This window comes from Filobasidium floriforme (genome assembly GCF_021052385.1).
Source record: "Filobasidium floriforme strain CBS 6241 chromosome Unknown HD553scaffold_12, whole genome shotgun sequence".
Lineage (NCBI taxonomy): Eukaryota > Fungi > Basidiomycota > Tremellomycetes > Filobasidiales > Filobasidiaceae > Filobasidium > Filobasidium floriforme.
In genome coordinates this window covers 648,592-661,420 of record NW_025763633.1, presented here as the reverse complement: position 1 = coordinate 661,420, position 12,829 = coordinate 648,592, and the positions used below count along the sequence as shown (strand labels likewise).

General features: G+C 52.3%; 2 protein-coding genes across 2 annotated transcripts; one reads left to right on the top strand and one right to left on the bottom strand.

Moving 5' to 3' along the window:
• Nucleotides 1–20: 20 nt before the first annotated feature.
• Nucleotides 21–3,569, top strand: HD553DRAFT_272830 (putative WD-repeat protein; the record flags this gene model as incomplete). Its single annotated transcript, XM_046177785.1, has 10 exons — nt 21–276; nt 359–728; nt 863–1,071; nt 1,159–1,331; nt 1,414–2,070; nt 2,137–2,328; nt 2,399–2,586; nt 2,658–2,761; nt 2,827–3,189; nt 3,253–3,569. The coding sequence occupies 10 exons, from the start codon at nt 21–23 to the stop codon at nt 3,567–3,569; spliced, it is 2,829 nt and encodes a 942-aa protein (XP_046036347.1).
• A 5,335-nt stretch (nt 3,570–8,904) lies between these two features.
• On the bottom strand, nt 8,905–12,796 carry HD553DRAFT_342599 (uncharacterized protein; the record flags this gene model as incomplete). The annotated part of the gene is made up of 3 exons (XM_046182766.1): nt 8,905–12,142; nt 12,228–12,285; nt 12,511–12,796. 3 exons carry the CDS (start codon nt 12,794–12,796, stop codon nt 8,905–8,907), a joined length of 3,582 nt encoding a protein of 1,193 aa, XP_046036346.1.
• Nucleotides 12,797–12,829: the final 33 nt, after the last annotated feature.

Below are 12,829 nucleotides of genomic sequence, written 5' to 3'. Positions count from 1 at the left end.
CTCTCTTTCCCGCCGTAGCCATGTCCCCACCCATCGCTACCGCAGAATCCTCCCGAGCGCCCAAACGTACCAAGCTCGAGGCTCAACAGAAAAAATCTCAACCGCGTCTCTTTGCACCGTTCCGAGCTCTTGGCTTCATCACCAACCATGTTCCGTTCGCACTTCAAGTCAGGCAAGCCAAGGGAGCCTTGGAAGGACCGAATGTGACGATCGTGACTAGTCTGGGAAATAGTTGGGCGATGTGGGATGCGGGAAAGATGAGGTTGTTGTTTGTCGGTAAGTCCAGGTTGAATCCACCCTTGCAAATAAATTGCGTACGCTAACTGGAATACCAATCACCTGCCTGACTATTCTGTAGGACTTCCTACGCCATCCCCGATCACGAGCCTGGCCGTACACGGCAACGACGTCTTCGCCTCGTCCGGGTCGACCATACACCGCTACACCCGAGGCAAACTCCTCACCTCCTACACCATTTCAACTTCGTCCGAGATCTCCCAAATTCTCATCCTCGGAAACACTCTCCTCGCACTCCACCCTTCCTCTTCAAACTCTTCCCCGAATGGGTCTCTGCAGGTCTTCAACATAACCACCACCGAATTGGAAGGAGAGATTTCTTTTCCCAAGGGGTTTGAACCGAGTACGATGGTTCATCCTAGTACTTATGTGAACAAGGTGCTGGTGGGAGGGAGGGATGGAAGGATGGGGATTTGGAACATCAAGACGCTGTGAGTTTGGTTTCTTTTTCGACACGATTTTGTCTTCCAGCATCTCTTCTCGACCGGAAGAACGCTATCGCAGCTCGATAGGGACAGAACCGCGTGCTAATCCGACTCTGCCATAACCTGTCTGATTGCAACAGCTCCTCGATCCACATCTTCCCCGCTCTCAACCCCGCCTCACCCTCTCCCATCACAATCCTAACTCAATCACCTGCTATCGACGTGATCGCCGTAGGACATCTAGACGGGACCGTCCGGGTCGTTGATATCAAGGACGGCGAGGAGGTGCTCAAGGTGCGGATGGAGGGAAACACCGGAGAGGGAATCGTTGGTGTCGCTTTCAGGATGGGTAAGTACTATATCAAGCTTATCCTCCTCAAATGTCTCTCGAACCTCGAGCTGAGCCAAGTCAAATCTGCTTAAAAACGATGAAAAGACGGACCCCCTATCCTAGCGACCTCTTCGACAGCGGGAACGATTGCCGTCTGGGACCTGAACGCCAAGGGGAAACTCTTGCATACCATTCGGGACGCTCACGAGGCGGGTGTGACGGGTTTGCAATTTGTAGGAGGGTTGTTGATCAGTAGTGCGGGGGACAATGGTGTCAAGGTGTGTACCAGCAGGGTGAACAGTCTGATACTGGCACCTTGAGCTGACATTGCTAGTATTGGCGATCGGTGTCTTGTTGTAGCAATGGGCGTTCGACTCGCCCACAGCGGTTCCTCGACTACTGAAATCACGTACGGGTCACCACTCCCCCCTGACTTCGATTCGATACTATGGCCAGGACGGTAAACAAATCCTCACCGCCTCGCGGGATCGTTCAATGCGATACACCTCTGTCGTCCGGGATTCTCGATCGTTCGAGCTTTCTCAAGGATCGGTCGTCAGCAAGGCCAACGCGCTAGGAGTCCCTGTCAAGAGCCTGAAATGGAGTCCGATCGTCAGGATGAGCAGCGAGGTCACAAGGAGCAAGGATTGGGAAGACGTGGTCACCATGCACGAAGGAGACTCGTATGCCAGGTCTTGGAGGTTACAGGACAAGAAAGCCGGTCGTTGGGCATTAGACGTCGAGGACGGGGCGGTTTCTGCCGTATGCACCTCGGCTTGTGGTAACTATGCTCTGGCAGGATCATCCGTCGGACAAATTCGGATGTGGAACTTGCAATCGGGACAGGAGAGGAAGACCTTTCAAGTGAACGGGGTACCTGCCCCGGTTTCCGTCATGGGGAAGGGAAAGAAGGGAAAGGTCGTCAAGGGCAAGAAGTCAGGGAGCGCCATTACGGGATTATGTACGGATGCGTTGAACAATGTGTTGATCGCGAGTACTCTGGACGGGTCATTGAGCGTGAGTCTGATGCCCGCGTGTTCGGGTTAATGAGTGTGAGCTCAGCATCTTCTGTTCGTCATGCAGTTCTTTGACTTCTTCACAACAAACCTCGAGCACACGATGAAGTTGCCGGCCAACATCACGTCGATCGAGTTGCACCGGGATAGCGGTCTTTTGGCTGTGGTGTGTGATGATCTGATCATCCGGGTGTTGGACGTGGAGACGAGGCGGATTGTGCGAGAGTTGAGCGGGCCGAGACGGCCGATATTGGACATGGTAAGTTTGTCGTATCTATCAATATCATACTTGACGAATATTAACTCTGAACCTGACCTCCCTTATGCAGACCTTTTCGCCGGATTCGCGATGGTTGATCACGAGCTCGATGGATTCGGTCGTACGGACGTACGACGTACCGACTGGTCAATTGGTAGATGCCTTCAGAACGACGAGTATCGCCACTGGTGTGACCTTTTCGCCGACTGGTGACTTTTTAGCTACGAGTCATGTCGATAGCGTAGGAGTGCATCTTTGGTGAGTCGCAACAAGAGGGATATGTCTACATGTTGGTGCCCTATTCACTGATATCGAACTCGGCCGTGCAGGGCGAACAAGGCGCAGTTCAGCGAGGTTGCTCTGCGGCATATCGACGAAAACGAGGTAACCGACGTCGCTATGCCGACGGTGCAGGGTTCTGATGATGATCAGGGTGAGTCCCGTCTCCGCCAACCGTCATCACAAATCTTGACATGCTAACATTGAGCGCTTCAATAGACTTGGACGGCATAGAACCCATCGGTGAACCCGAATTCCAGGACATTTACACGACACCAGAACAGTTGGGCGAGGAGCTTTTGACGCTCTCGTTGATGCCACGTTCGCGATGGCAAACGCTATTGAACCTGGACATCATCCGAGCGCGAAATAAGCCCAAGGAAGCGCCAAAGGCGCCAGAACAGGCGCCATTCTTCCTGCCAACGGTAACATCTTTGGACGATGGCCTTGGTACTAGGTTCGACATCGCCCCCAAGGAAGACGATAGCGCATCAAAGTCGACAACTAGATTGGACCTGCAGAGCGCTTTTGTCGAGAGCGAGTTCACGCGATGTCTTGGGCAAGAAAAAGAGGGCGGACGATGTAAGTCATTTGCGGGATCTGTATAGTACTTGATTACTGACTGACCTTCCCCGTTAACCGCAGACGAGAAATTCTTTATCTATCTGAAATCCCTCACGCCAGCCGCTATCGATATGGAGATCCGGTCATTACTCTCAATAGAGCATCTGGAACGCTTTCTTCGAGCGTTGGTCGGACGACTACGTTCGCACCGGGATTTCGAGGCCGTCCAAGCGGTACTCGCTGTATGTCTAGCCGTACACAGCGACCTGCTGATCGCCAACGAAGAGTTGGCCGAGGTCTTGCAGCAGTTATTGGTAGAACAGCGGAAGGAGAGTGAGAGGTTATTGAACCTCGTGGGTTATAATTTGGGTACGATGTCGTTCTTGCGGGGTGCATAAGGATGTACGATCGGTATACTGTACACAATGCCGATTTCAAGATACAGTACGGAACAAAGGAGACGACCGGGAGGAATGAGACGGACGGTGGTGTCGCGAAGTGTGGAATGGATGACGACGAGCAGCGCGCAAGAGGGCGATGACATATTGGAGGCTGTACGAAGGTGGTTGGCTGACCTTTGGTCAATCGATCGGTCTACATGAATGCACAGAGATACACTTGACTTATTATCCAAGAGATTACAAGGAGATAAGGATGAGAGTCTTGAGTGGGAAATGTAATAGAAAGCGTGATTGAAGACATTTGTAGATCTTGTAGTCTGACTGCTCAAAAAGGGAAGATCAACGTGAAGTCTGAACAAGACGCAACCACCATCGTCGCGCCTGAGACTTGCGACGAAGTCTTCATCGATGCTAGCACAGCCTTCGCCCATAGAAGGACGGACAAGATCCAACTGGACCATCTACATCGGCAAAATCCCAGCGGTAGGCAAGCCGGTTCGCTACGGGAGTCATTTCATTTCGCGCTTACGCCCTTGCCCTTCAGGTCTTGAAGAGCTGGTCGTCAAGCTGGCACAGCAGGAGGCTACGACAATCACCATGCCTGAAACTCGGGAGAAAGTGTTCGAGAGCAAGCATAAGACAGAGACTTTCCCTAAAGCCGTCCACAAAGCCCCATCGTCACGCCTTGGTACCGAGGCCAGGGGGAGAGCGCACCGGGTCGTCAATCCAAGCCGACGGGAAAAAGGTCAGCTGCCTATCAGAAAGCCAAAGATTAACCGGAGGAAGGCCTTTGGGAGAAAATGGTCGAGCGGTGGGATCAGTTGAGCCGGAAACTATCTTTCCACCAGGGTGAGCCATTTGGTCGATAGTGTACATGTGTGCTCAAGCTGGGCAATTGCAGGTACCGTGAAGAAGGAGACGAAAGATGGCATCCCCTTGGGTTTCAAGATCAGTGGTCTCTTGTCGCCGGCAGAGGTCTTGCGATTGACCCAAGTGATTGGCAAACTGTGCAAGTCTTGGACGGCTAGCCATCAGAAGAACGATTGTGAATGCGACGAATGCGATGACTGCGATGAATCCGACGAATACGATAAATATGAGCAGAAGGGTACCGGCCCGGGTCGAAGCATTCCAGCTCCGTCCTGTAGTCGCCATTATAAATATGAAGAGGTATGCTATTCGCTGTCCAAGGTCTTTGATCTCCAATGCTGATGCATCCGATTGTGTGCAGGCATTGAAAAGTATGGGCTCGATGCAGGGGTACTACGTTTTGCCTATTGGATCACCAAGAGGCAGACAAAGAAGAGCCCCATCATCTCACATGACAACATCAAAGGCTCCTGAATCAACGGTCATGTGCGCCACTTTATGCATCAACTCGAATCATTCTTTTAGCTGGTGTCAGATCCCTTCAGACCCTTGCACCTGAAATCTATTAAAGATATCGCAAAGGAATGGACCGACTTGCCAACAAACACGTAGACTTGGTCACCTGCCTCCGCAAGTCATCTTTTCCCCTTTTTTAGGCATGGCATTGGTATGCAACTTGCGGGTCACACCACACACATGTCAAGGAAGTGATTCACAAGGTCATGTATTCATGACCATTGTTGGAGGTCTCAAAGAAATTCATCTGTTGGAGGGCACTCCTTGTCTACGCTGCAAATTAGCCTATGTGCAAGGTGATCTTGTCTTGTTCCGGTTGTGTGCGATGATTCATGGCATCACTAGCAATGCTGATGATAGGACAGCTTTGATTTTCATTCTCCCATGAGAACGTGTTAAAATGGTAGACGTTACGGTAGTTGCTTAGTAGAAAGAATGATATGTCTAGTGGGAGATCATCGAAACCAATCAAGAGAGGGGCCGCAAGATATACCCCAAGGAGAACAAGCCAGATGCGGGCGCGCATGAGAGGCAAGAGGCGGGAGCGATTCTCGGCATACGACAATAGCTGGGGTCAAGGGTAACTTTGAGCCTCTCAGACGAATTGAGGGGAAGGCAGACAGCTGTCAGCAATGTTTTGGGTCGGCGCTGGATATCACCTAGGAGGAAGTACTCAACCATCGTTCGATACCACCGAGGAGGAAGTTATTAAACGTCGTTCGCGGATCTGCACTCTCAATTACACCTTCTAGGGTGCTTGATGAGTGGAAAAGACTGCGTTGAAGCTTGCAGAGAGCCGTTCGACAAAGTTGATTTACATATGAGCTCAAGGTTGTTGCAGAGAGGCGCGGCGCCGTTTGCGTTCGCCATTGGTGAAGTCAAGAGAATATCACACAGAAGTGATTCAGCAAAACCTTGCATTTCACGAGCATAATTATCACAGCATTCCTGTTGGCGAAACGCCCCCAATTGCCGTGGCGATTGAAGGAATGAGGAGGCCGCGCTCCTCTTCCGCATCCTCTGCACGAGCGAGGCTATCATAGATCTTGCTCATGATAGTTGCCCATCGATAGGCGAGGATTGAGTTGCAAGAATGCTGGCAGTCCGCCAAAATGTCCTAGTAGATGGTGTTATTGGCTATAGCATTGTGCCCCGCAAGGTGGTAGGCAAACGGATGCGAAGGTCCACAATTTCCCGCGGAAAGCGCAGCACAGCTAGAGAGCAGATCCCGGATACCACGCTGGAATTGAGATATAGAGGCGAGATTTGTATCCAGATACCGGTACAAGATCAAGCAGATATGTCCGCATACACGAGGACTGTTTGGTCGAGAGTCATAACTTTCTCGCCCATCACGGTGATCCTGGGCCATTGCATGCAATCTTAAATTTGGCTAAGATCCAGACTCCATTACGTGTACTTTATCATCTATGATTTGTTTCCAAATGTATGACATGGCCGTATCCGGCTGAAAGGGATGATATAGTATCAAGATTAGTGATATCGCTTCACTGGGGCGAGAACGCCTCTCTAGCAACGTCGCCAAGGTCTCTACCACAAACATCACATCCTGCATCATTGCTTCTGTAGGTAGGACGTTTTGTTGATTCGCAACGGTCCAGCTCAAGTATCGCCGTCAAATCTAAATCGGGTATCACTGTCGAACTAAATTATACAGGTGATGGTATCAACAGTCTTCTGCCTGATAACCGTTTCAGATTGTCTCCTCCTTGACGTCAGAGAAGTTTCCCGCCGCTTCCGTGGCACATTACAGTAAGCGCAGCCTCGTCCGAACGTCGGGTCTTGAATGTCTGATCTGACATCAGGACCGCCGTCAATCTGAATGACTGTCTGACTGACCTCATGCTGATGCAGACTATTCTGAGCAAAGAGGCTGTATACTTGCTCTAGAGGAGGAATTTGTGCAAGATGTAGGACTTCAATAACCATGGAGGCACCAAGACCACAAAAGGTCTTCTGATGACTGCGGGAGGAGGAACCACTAGTTAGCAAAAGCAACACAACACGAAGAAAGAAGAAGAAGAAGAAGTGCCAAAAAGAAGTGCGACTGACTCACTTCTTCATATATAGATAGACTGGTGTTTGAGACCTGGTCTTGTGCAAGAGCACTCCTGATTTGAATTTTGACCAGAATCTGATTGGGTCGGGCCATAGTCATCCGGCAACCAGCGCTCTAGGCTCTAGAGACCAAGGATATTGAATGATGGTATATCGGAGGAGTTTGTTGTGATCCAGGAATACTAGTGACGATCATCCATTGCAAGATTGGATGCATAAGGATATGTGTGGATGGGAAGAGGCCAGCGGGATTGATATTGCTCAATCTCGAGGAGCTCCCTCTCTGAGATCACAAGCATATGCCCATGAAGGTAGAACTGAACCCGGAGGAAGATGATCCCCATGCGCTTCTCTTGAAGTACCAGGAGTAGAATCTTCCCGTAGGTTTGTACAGATGTTGTCTTGAGGCGTAAGAGTAAGATAGAGGGAAGTCCCCCCGAGGTGGTGATTGTCATCAATCAAGGGTGGATTGGCTGGATTGGCTGGATTATCTGAGCGGGCATGTTCTAGGTGAAATTGCAGTGTGAAAGGCTTGGTAGTGGTTGGGTCCGATATACTATGGGCCTGTAAATAAAAAATAGGGAGTGAGAATGTGAAGAGAGACGCCGACAGACGGAGACAGACAGGACAGGCTTACCCTTCTGGCCAAATCCTGAATCTCTTGTAGTTCCGGCATACTGAAGTCGTATTGGTGTTGTACTGGTACTGTACTGTAGTTGCTTTCGACCAGCAACAACTCCACCTACACGACGACCACGACTCCACGATGACGACTACCCCACCATGATGATGTGAAACGACATCGGCGATCGGCGGATCGCGTCGAAGCCCAAACCAAGCCCAAACCTTAACAAGTGAGAAAAGAAGGCAAGGAGGAAGGGGGAGGCGATACAAAACCGTTGTAAGGTAGGTGTTTGTTGATGCCATCACCTGTAGAATTCAATCTTGATAGTGATCCCCAACTAGAACCAATGAGTATCAGCAAAAAGCTTCTACCTACAATAGCCCCACAGGTGATATTTATCGAAGAGGTGGAAGAGGCGGGATGCGCGATGCGCTCGCGCCACGCGCGCGTGCTATTAAGATGTACCCCCAAGCCAGCATTCCATTGAATCGTCGGTGCAGCAATGCATGTATCTAAATACATGTCTGCTACAAGCGGAACTAGTAAGGGGATGCATAGGTCCGCAGCGCAAGGTCATCCAGCAGCAGGGGTAATTTCTCCAGTAATTGCGATTTTTTAATGGTATATTGACGTATAGTATCTTGCCCGCTTCACCTTGCCCATTCGACTGACTGCCTGGTCCGAAATATCAAGACTAGTTTTCTATCCTGATTAGATCGACGCCGATCCTCTGGGTGGATCCCAAGGAAAGTTTGACCGTCGTGTCGTTGCGCCTTAGCCTTCTTTGTTGTGGTCGTGATGTTAAATCGACGTCGTTGTTGCCAATTGTTTTTCCATCTATCCGATTCTTTGTCGATGATCGTCGCCCCGGGCTAATTCCCAATACTCGACGACATATATTTACGTTGACAGTTCTTGAGATACCCTGCTCTGTTCGGTTCCCAGCTCTCCTTCATTTCATACCTCTTACCCCTGGTCTATATAGATATCGCTCACAATGTCTGCTGCCCTGCCTCCACAACCCAATTCAACCCTTCTCAAGCAGATACGTTGACAGAAAAGGACTCGTGCTTCTCTACTCGATCCTCAGTCGAATCAAGAAGGTGTAGGGGACGAGGCTTCTTTGGCGACGGCCTGGTAATCAAGACTTTCGTGAAGATATTCCTATACTGCCCTTCCAGTAACGTTATGAATCAATATATCTGTGATTTGCATTGATACAACCTGAAGAAAACTGTCGCATTATGCCCTATGTTTGCCGATGAAATTCTTGGTAGCGCTCTTGAAATTCAGATCGCCCCAACGTTGTCGCATTGTGTGGGGACTTGAGGCAGTTGCGATGATGGGCGAAGCAGTACCGATCGAACCTCCTGAGGTCGATCTTGATCTAGGTTGGTCGTGATCGCCCGAATCCTCGTCACTGACACGCGGACGACGTCTCGCCGGGGTCGGATCGCTGTGATCGCCCGCAGCAGGCGAGACAGTTCCCGAAGAGCTACGTCGAGCGGCCCCTGCCATCAACCAGTGATCATTGATATCGACAGGTGTCTTACTAGAAGCCTTTCCAGCAGAATATATGGGCGCCTTTTGTTTTAGCGCCAGGCCCTTTTTGCGATACGCCGCCGCCCGATCCTCGTATATGCGGTTGATGGCCGGTATTGAGCTCGAGGGCGCATGCGCTATTGTGATGGCTGGAGCTGTGTTTGACGAGGGCAATGGTTCGGTCGGGATGGTGGGGGCGACGGCACGCTGTGGCCGACTATCTTGCGTCTTGAGCGTGGCGTTGCTGTCGCTCGAGTCGGTTTTGATGATTCGAGGACGAACAGATCCTGAAGCTTTGGCCAAAGTCACCGCAGATGGCGCTGCGTAGGATCTCGAAACTTTGTCGCTCGACGCGGCTGCCACAAGTGATGTTCCTTCGCTCGAGTCGTTTGAGCGAGATGATTGCTTTTGTAACAACAGACTATCGCCATAGGCCGCTAACTGCTCTGCCAATGACGAGGACGATCCGATCGCGATGGACTGCAAGATGTCCTGTTCGGCGTGTCGAACGCGATCTGCTGCCACCTTTTCAGGGTCTGTCACAGCCCCCTTGCCCTTTGGTGCGGGAACGGGCACATCGTACAGCAAAGCCGGTTCCTTTTCCTTGCGCTTACTCAGCCGACGCGCCATTCCCTTCTTGACATGAATTGCAGCTGGATCAAGATCTGACTGATCAAAGGTGGCGGTCTGGGAGATTGGCGTAAATGGTGTGAAGTTGGTGTCGTATGTAGAGGTACTAAAGTTCATGCCTGAAGCCGTGGTCGAGACGGACGAGACGGATCGATTTCGAGCACGTGTTCCGGGGAGGCGTTTTGAATAGAGCCTGCTCGCGGTCTGCGTTACCGCCTCGGAGGAGGCTGTAGGAGACGGTGGTACCGGATGCACTGACAAGGATGACACTGAATTGAAGCTCCCATTCCTGCTCTTGCTCTTGCGGTATTGTCGCGCGGCCGCTCGGTCCCAAATGCTCTCTCCAACCTGGTCTTGCTTTTCCCCTTGGTGTTTATCTTGATCGGGACTCGGTTCATTGTCCTGGTTATGTCTCTGTCTTTCGACGTCCTTGAGTCCGTCCATCAGGGCATACGGGATGCTCTCGGGCATGGTTGCCGATCGCTTCTTTCCCTTCGATATGGGGGTCGAGGGAAGCGATCGCATCGTCAGTCTGCCCGGCGAGTTCGTGCGCTTGCGCAGGATTGACTTGGGTGCCGGCTCCCCTTTGCTCCAGTCCTGGCCCAAGGGACTAGGCACGAAGACTTCGCTTCCCGAACGCGACAAGGGAGCCGGACGCAGGTCGTCGCTGGGGTTGGATCGCGAACGGCGCCGAGTGGCGGTCGGTCGAAGTTGTTCGTCTGGCTCAGCTACCTCCTCTTCCTCATCACTCCGCGCGGCTGTATCGAAAGTCGTAGTCGTAGGCGGAGCCGATAGCGGGGTGGGACCTGACCACGGATAACCACTCGACGTCGTGCCTACCGAATGCACCGAGTCCGAAAATGTAACTTGTGATGCGCTCCGCTTTCGCCCAGTATGACCCGGTTCGATCGACGACGGTCTGGTCACTACCGAACCAGTGCTCGATCTCGCCCCATCCATGCTAACCCTCTTGATGCGCTCGATGCTTTCGTCGATGTCTTCTGGTAGCGGTGTAGGCGCCGATCTAGGTGGACTGGGAGACGGACTTGGCGGCGTGCCGTAGGGATCCTTCCGAAACAACGTCAACAAGGCCGCTCTGGACATGTGCCGGGCGGTCGAGTGTATAGACGAATTTGAATCTTGAGCTTCGGAAAAATCCGAGCTGCGAGACATGAGGCGGCCTCGGAAGTTGAGGAGCTCGGCGGGCAAGTCTGACGAGAATGATTCGGGCCGTGAAGACGATGGCGGTGCTGCAACCGGAGCTTCCGTCGATGCTGCCTGCGACTGTCTTCGCAGACTCGACCGCCTGAACCCGAGGTGCCCCTTGCCTGCCTTCTCGAAGATGGACGGCAGCGAGGGACGTCGAGAAGAAGGCGCAGTGGGGCCAGCATCGAGCGAACGGCGATTGTCGATGGGCGACAAGTTCGGCTCGACCGTATCACCGTTTCCGTCGTCAGAAGGTGGTGCCGAGACCGGATCCACGGCCGAATCGCCCGCCGTCATCTGCAACGCGCTCTTACGCGCTCGCAAGCTATTACGACGCTTGGATTGAAACATGTTCTCTAGACTATGCCGTAGATGGGCCTTTTGTGCAGTTTCTCCCGAACCATGTGAGGTCGCCCGATCCTTTTTCGACCAGCGTGATGAAGAGGGCGTATTTGGTGTGTCTTGTTCCATTGAGTCCTGCACAGGCACTTCTTCCTGCTTCTGCTCTTCTACTTTGGCCCTCATTTTTTCCCTCTCCCGCTCGACCAAGCCTTCCCAAGCTTTCAGCGTTTCGACGACCTCTTCGTGTTCATTCGCCTCGGCCAACATCTTTGGTGTATGCCCGTGCTTGTCCGCCTTGTCATGTATAGCCCCACAAGCCAACAAGATCCGGACGATCGGGACGTGCCCATTAGCAGCGGCAAAATGCAACGGGGTCGACCCTGCCTGTCCGACGATCGCCAGCGGAGCCGGGCGACGTGTCATCCGCGTCAACAAGTTTGAAGAAGATGCCGTCGAATTCGTTCTCGATCCGGAACCTCCCCCTAGATGTAGAGTATGTCTCGCCCGATCTGCTAACGACGTCGACGACGAGGCCGCCATGATCGACGACTCGCCTGCATTGGCTTCTCTCTCCTTCTGCATCTGTTTCTGTGCGGCATGCAGGCTCTCTGCATATCGTCTCGGTAATCTCGGAGCGTTAACGTCTGCCCCTCGATCGATGAGCATCCGTACGATCTGTTCAGATCCGGAGGAACAGGCAGCGTGGAGCGGCAAGACACCGTGCAAGAGCGAATTAACGGGCTGACCGTGGGTCAGGGCGCTACAATGAGCAGAATAGGTTTGGGAATGACGAAACCTGATATCAGTACAAAATCGATCAAAGTAAGCCCAGACGTAATACTTACTACCTGACCAGCCCCACGTCCCCACTGGCAGCCGCACTATGCAATTCCAGATTCGGATCTGACCGTATCACATTCCGTTTGACATCGGGGTTTGACATCGAGAGTCAGATTGAGCGGACCGCATCGAATCGATTTAAATCGAGTTGAGCAAGATCGGGCCGCGACCAGCATCGACACAGAATGACAGCAACAGAGCAACAAAAACGAACGATATCAGCTTCCCGTCCTGAGATACTGCCGGGTTATCTACGTATCAGGAGGATGTGAGAAGCATTATACTCACAGTCCACCGTAACGTCGTACTTGGCTTCGGCCCGCTCTACCTTACTACTCCCCCCTATCCCACTTCCTAACCAACCTCCTCCGCTACCTCCTACCCCACTCCCACTCCCGCTCCCACTTGCGCTGGCATTCCCGCTCCCACTGGCGCCTCCACCTCCTATCCCGAGATGTGAAGCGGAAAAGAAGGCCGGCACGGGTCTGTTCGTTGATCTCGCTGGAAGAGCGGGTTGCGGTTGCGATTGCGACGAACCCTGAGCTTGAGGTTGAGCTTGGGAATCGGGACCCATGTCGAAACTGTACGCGTCTCGCGCTGTCCTACG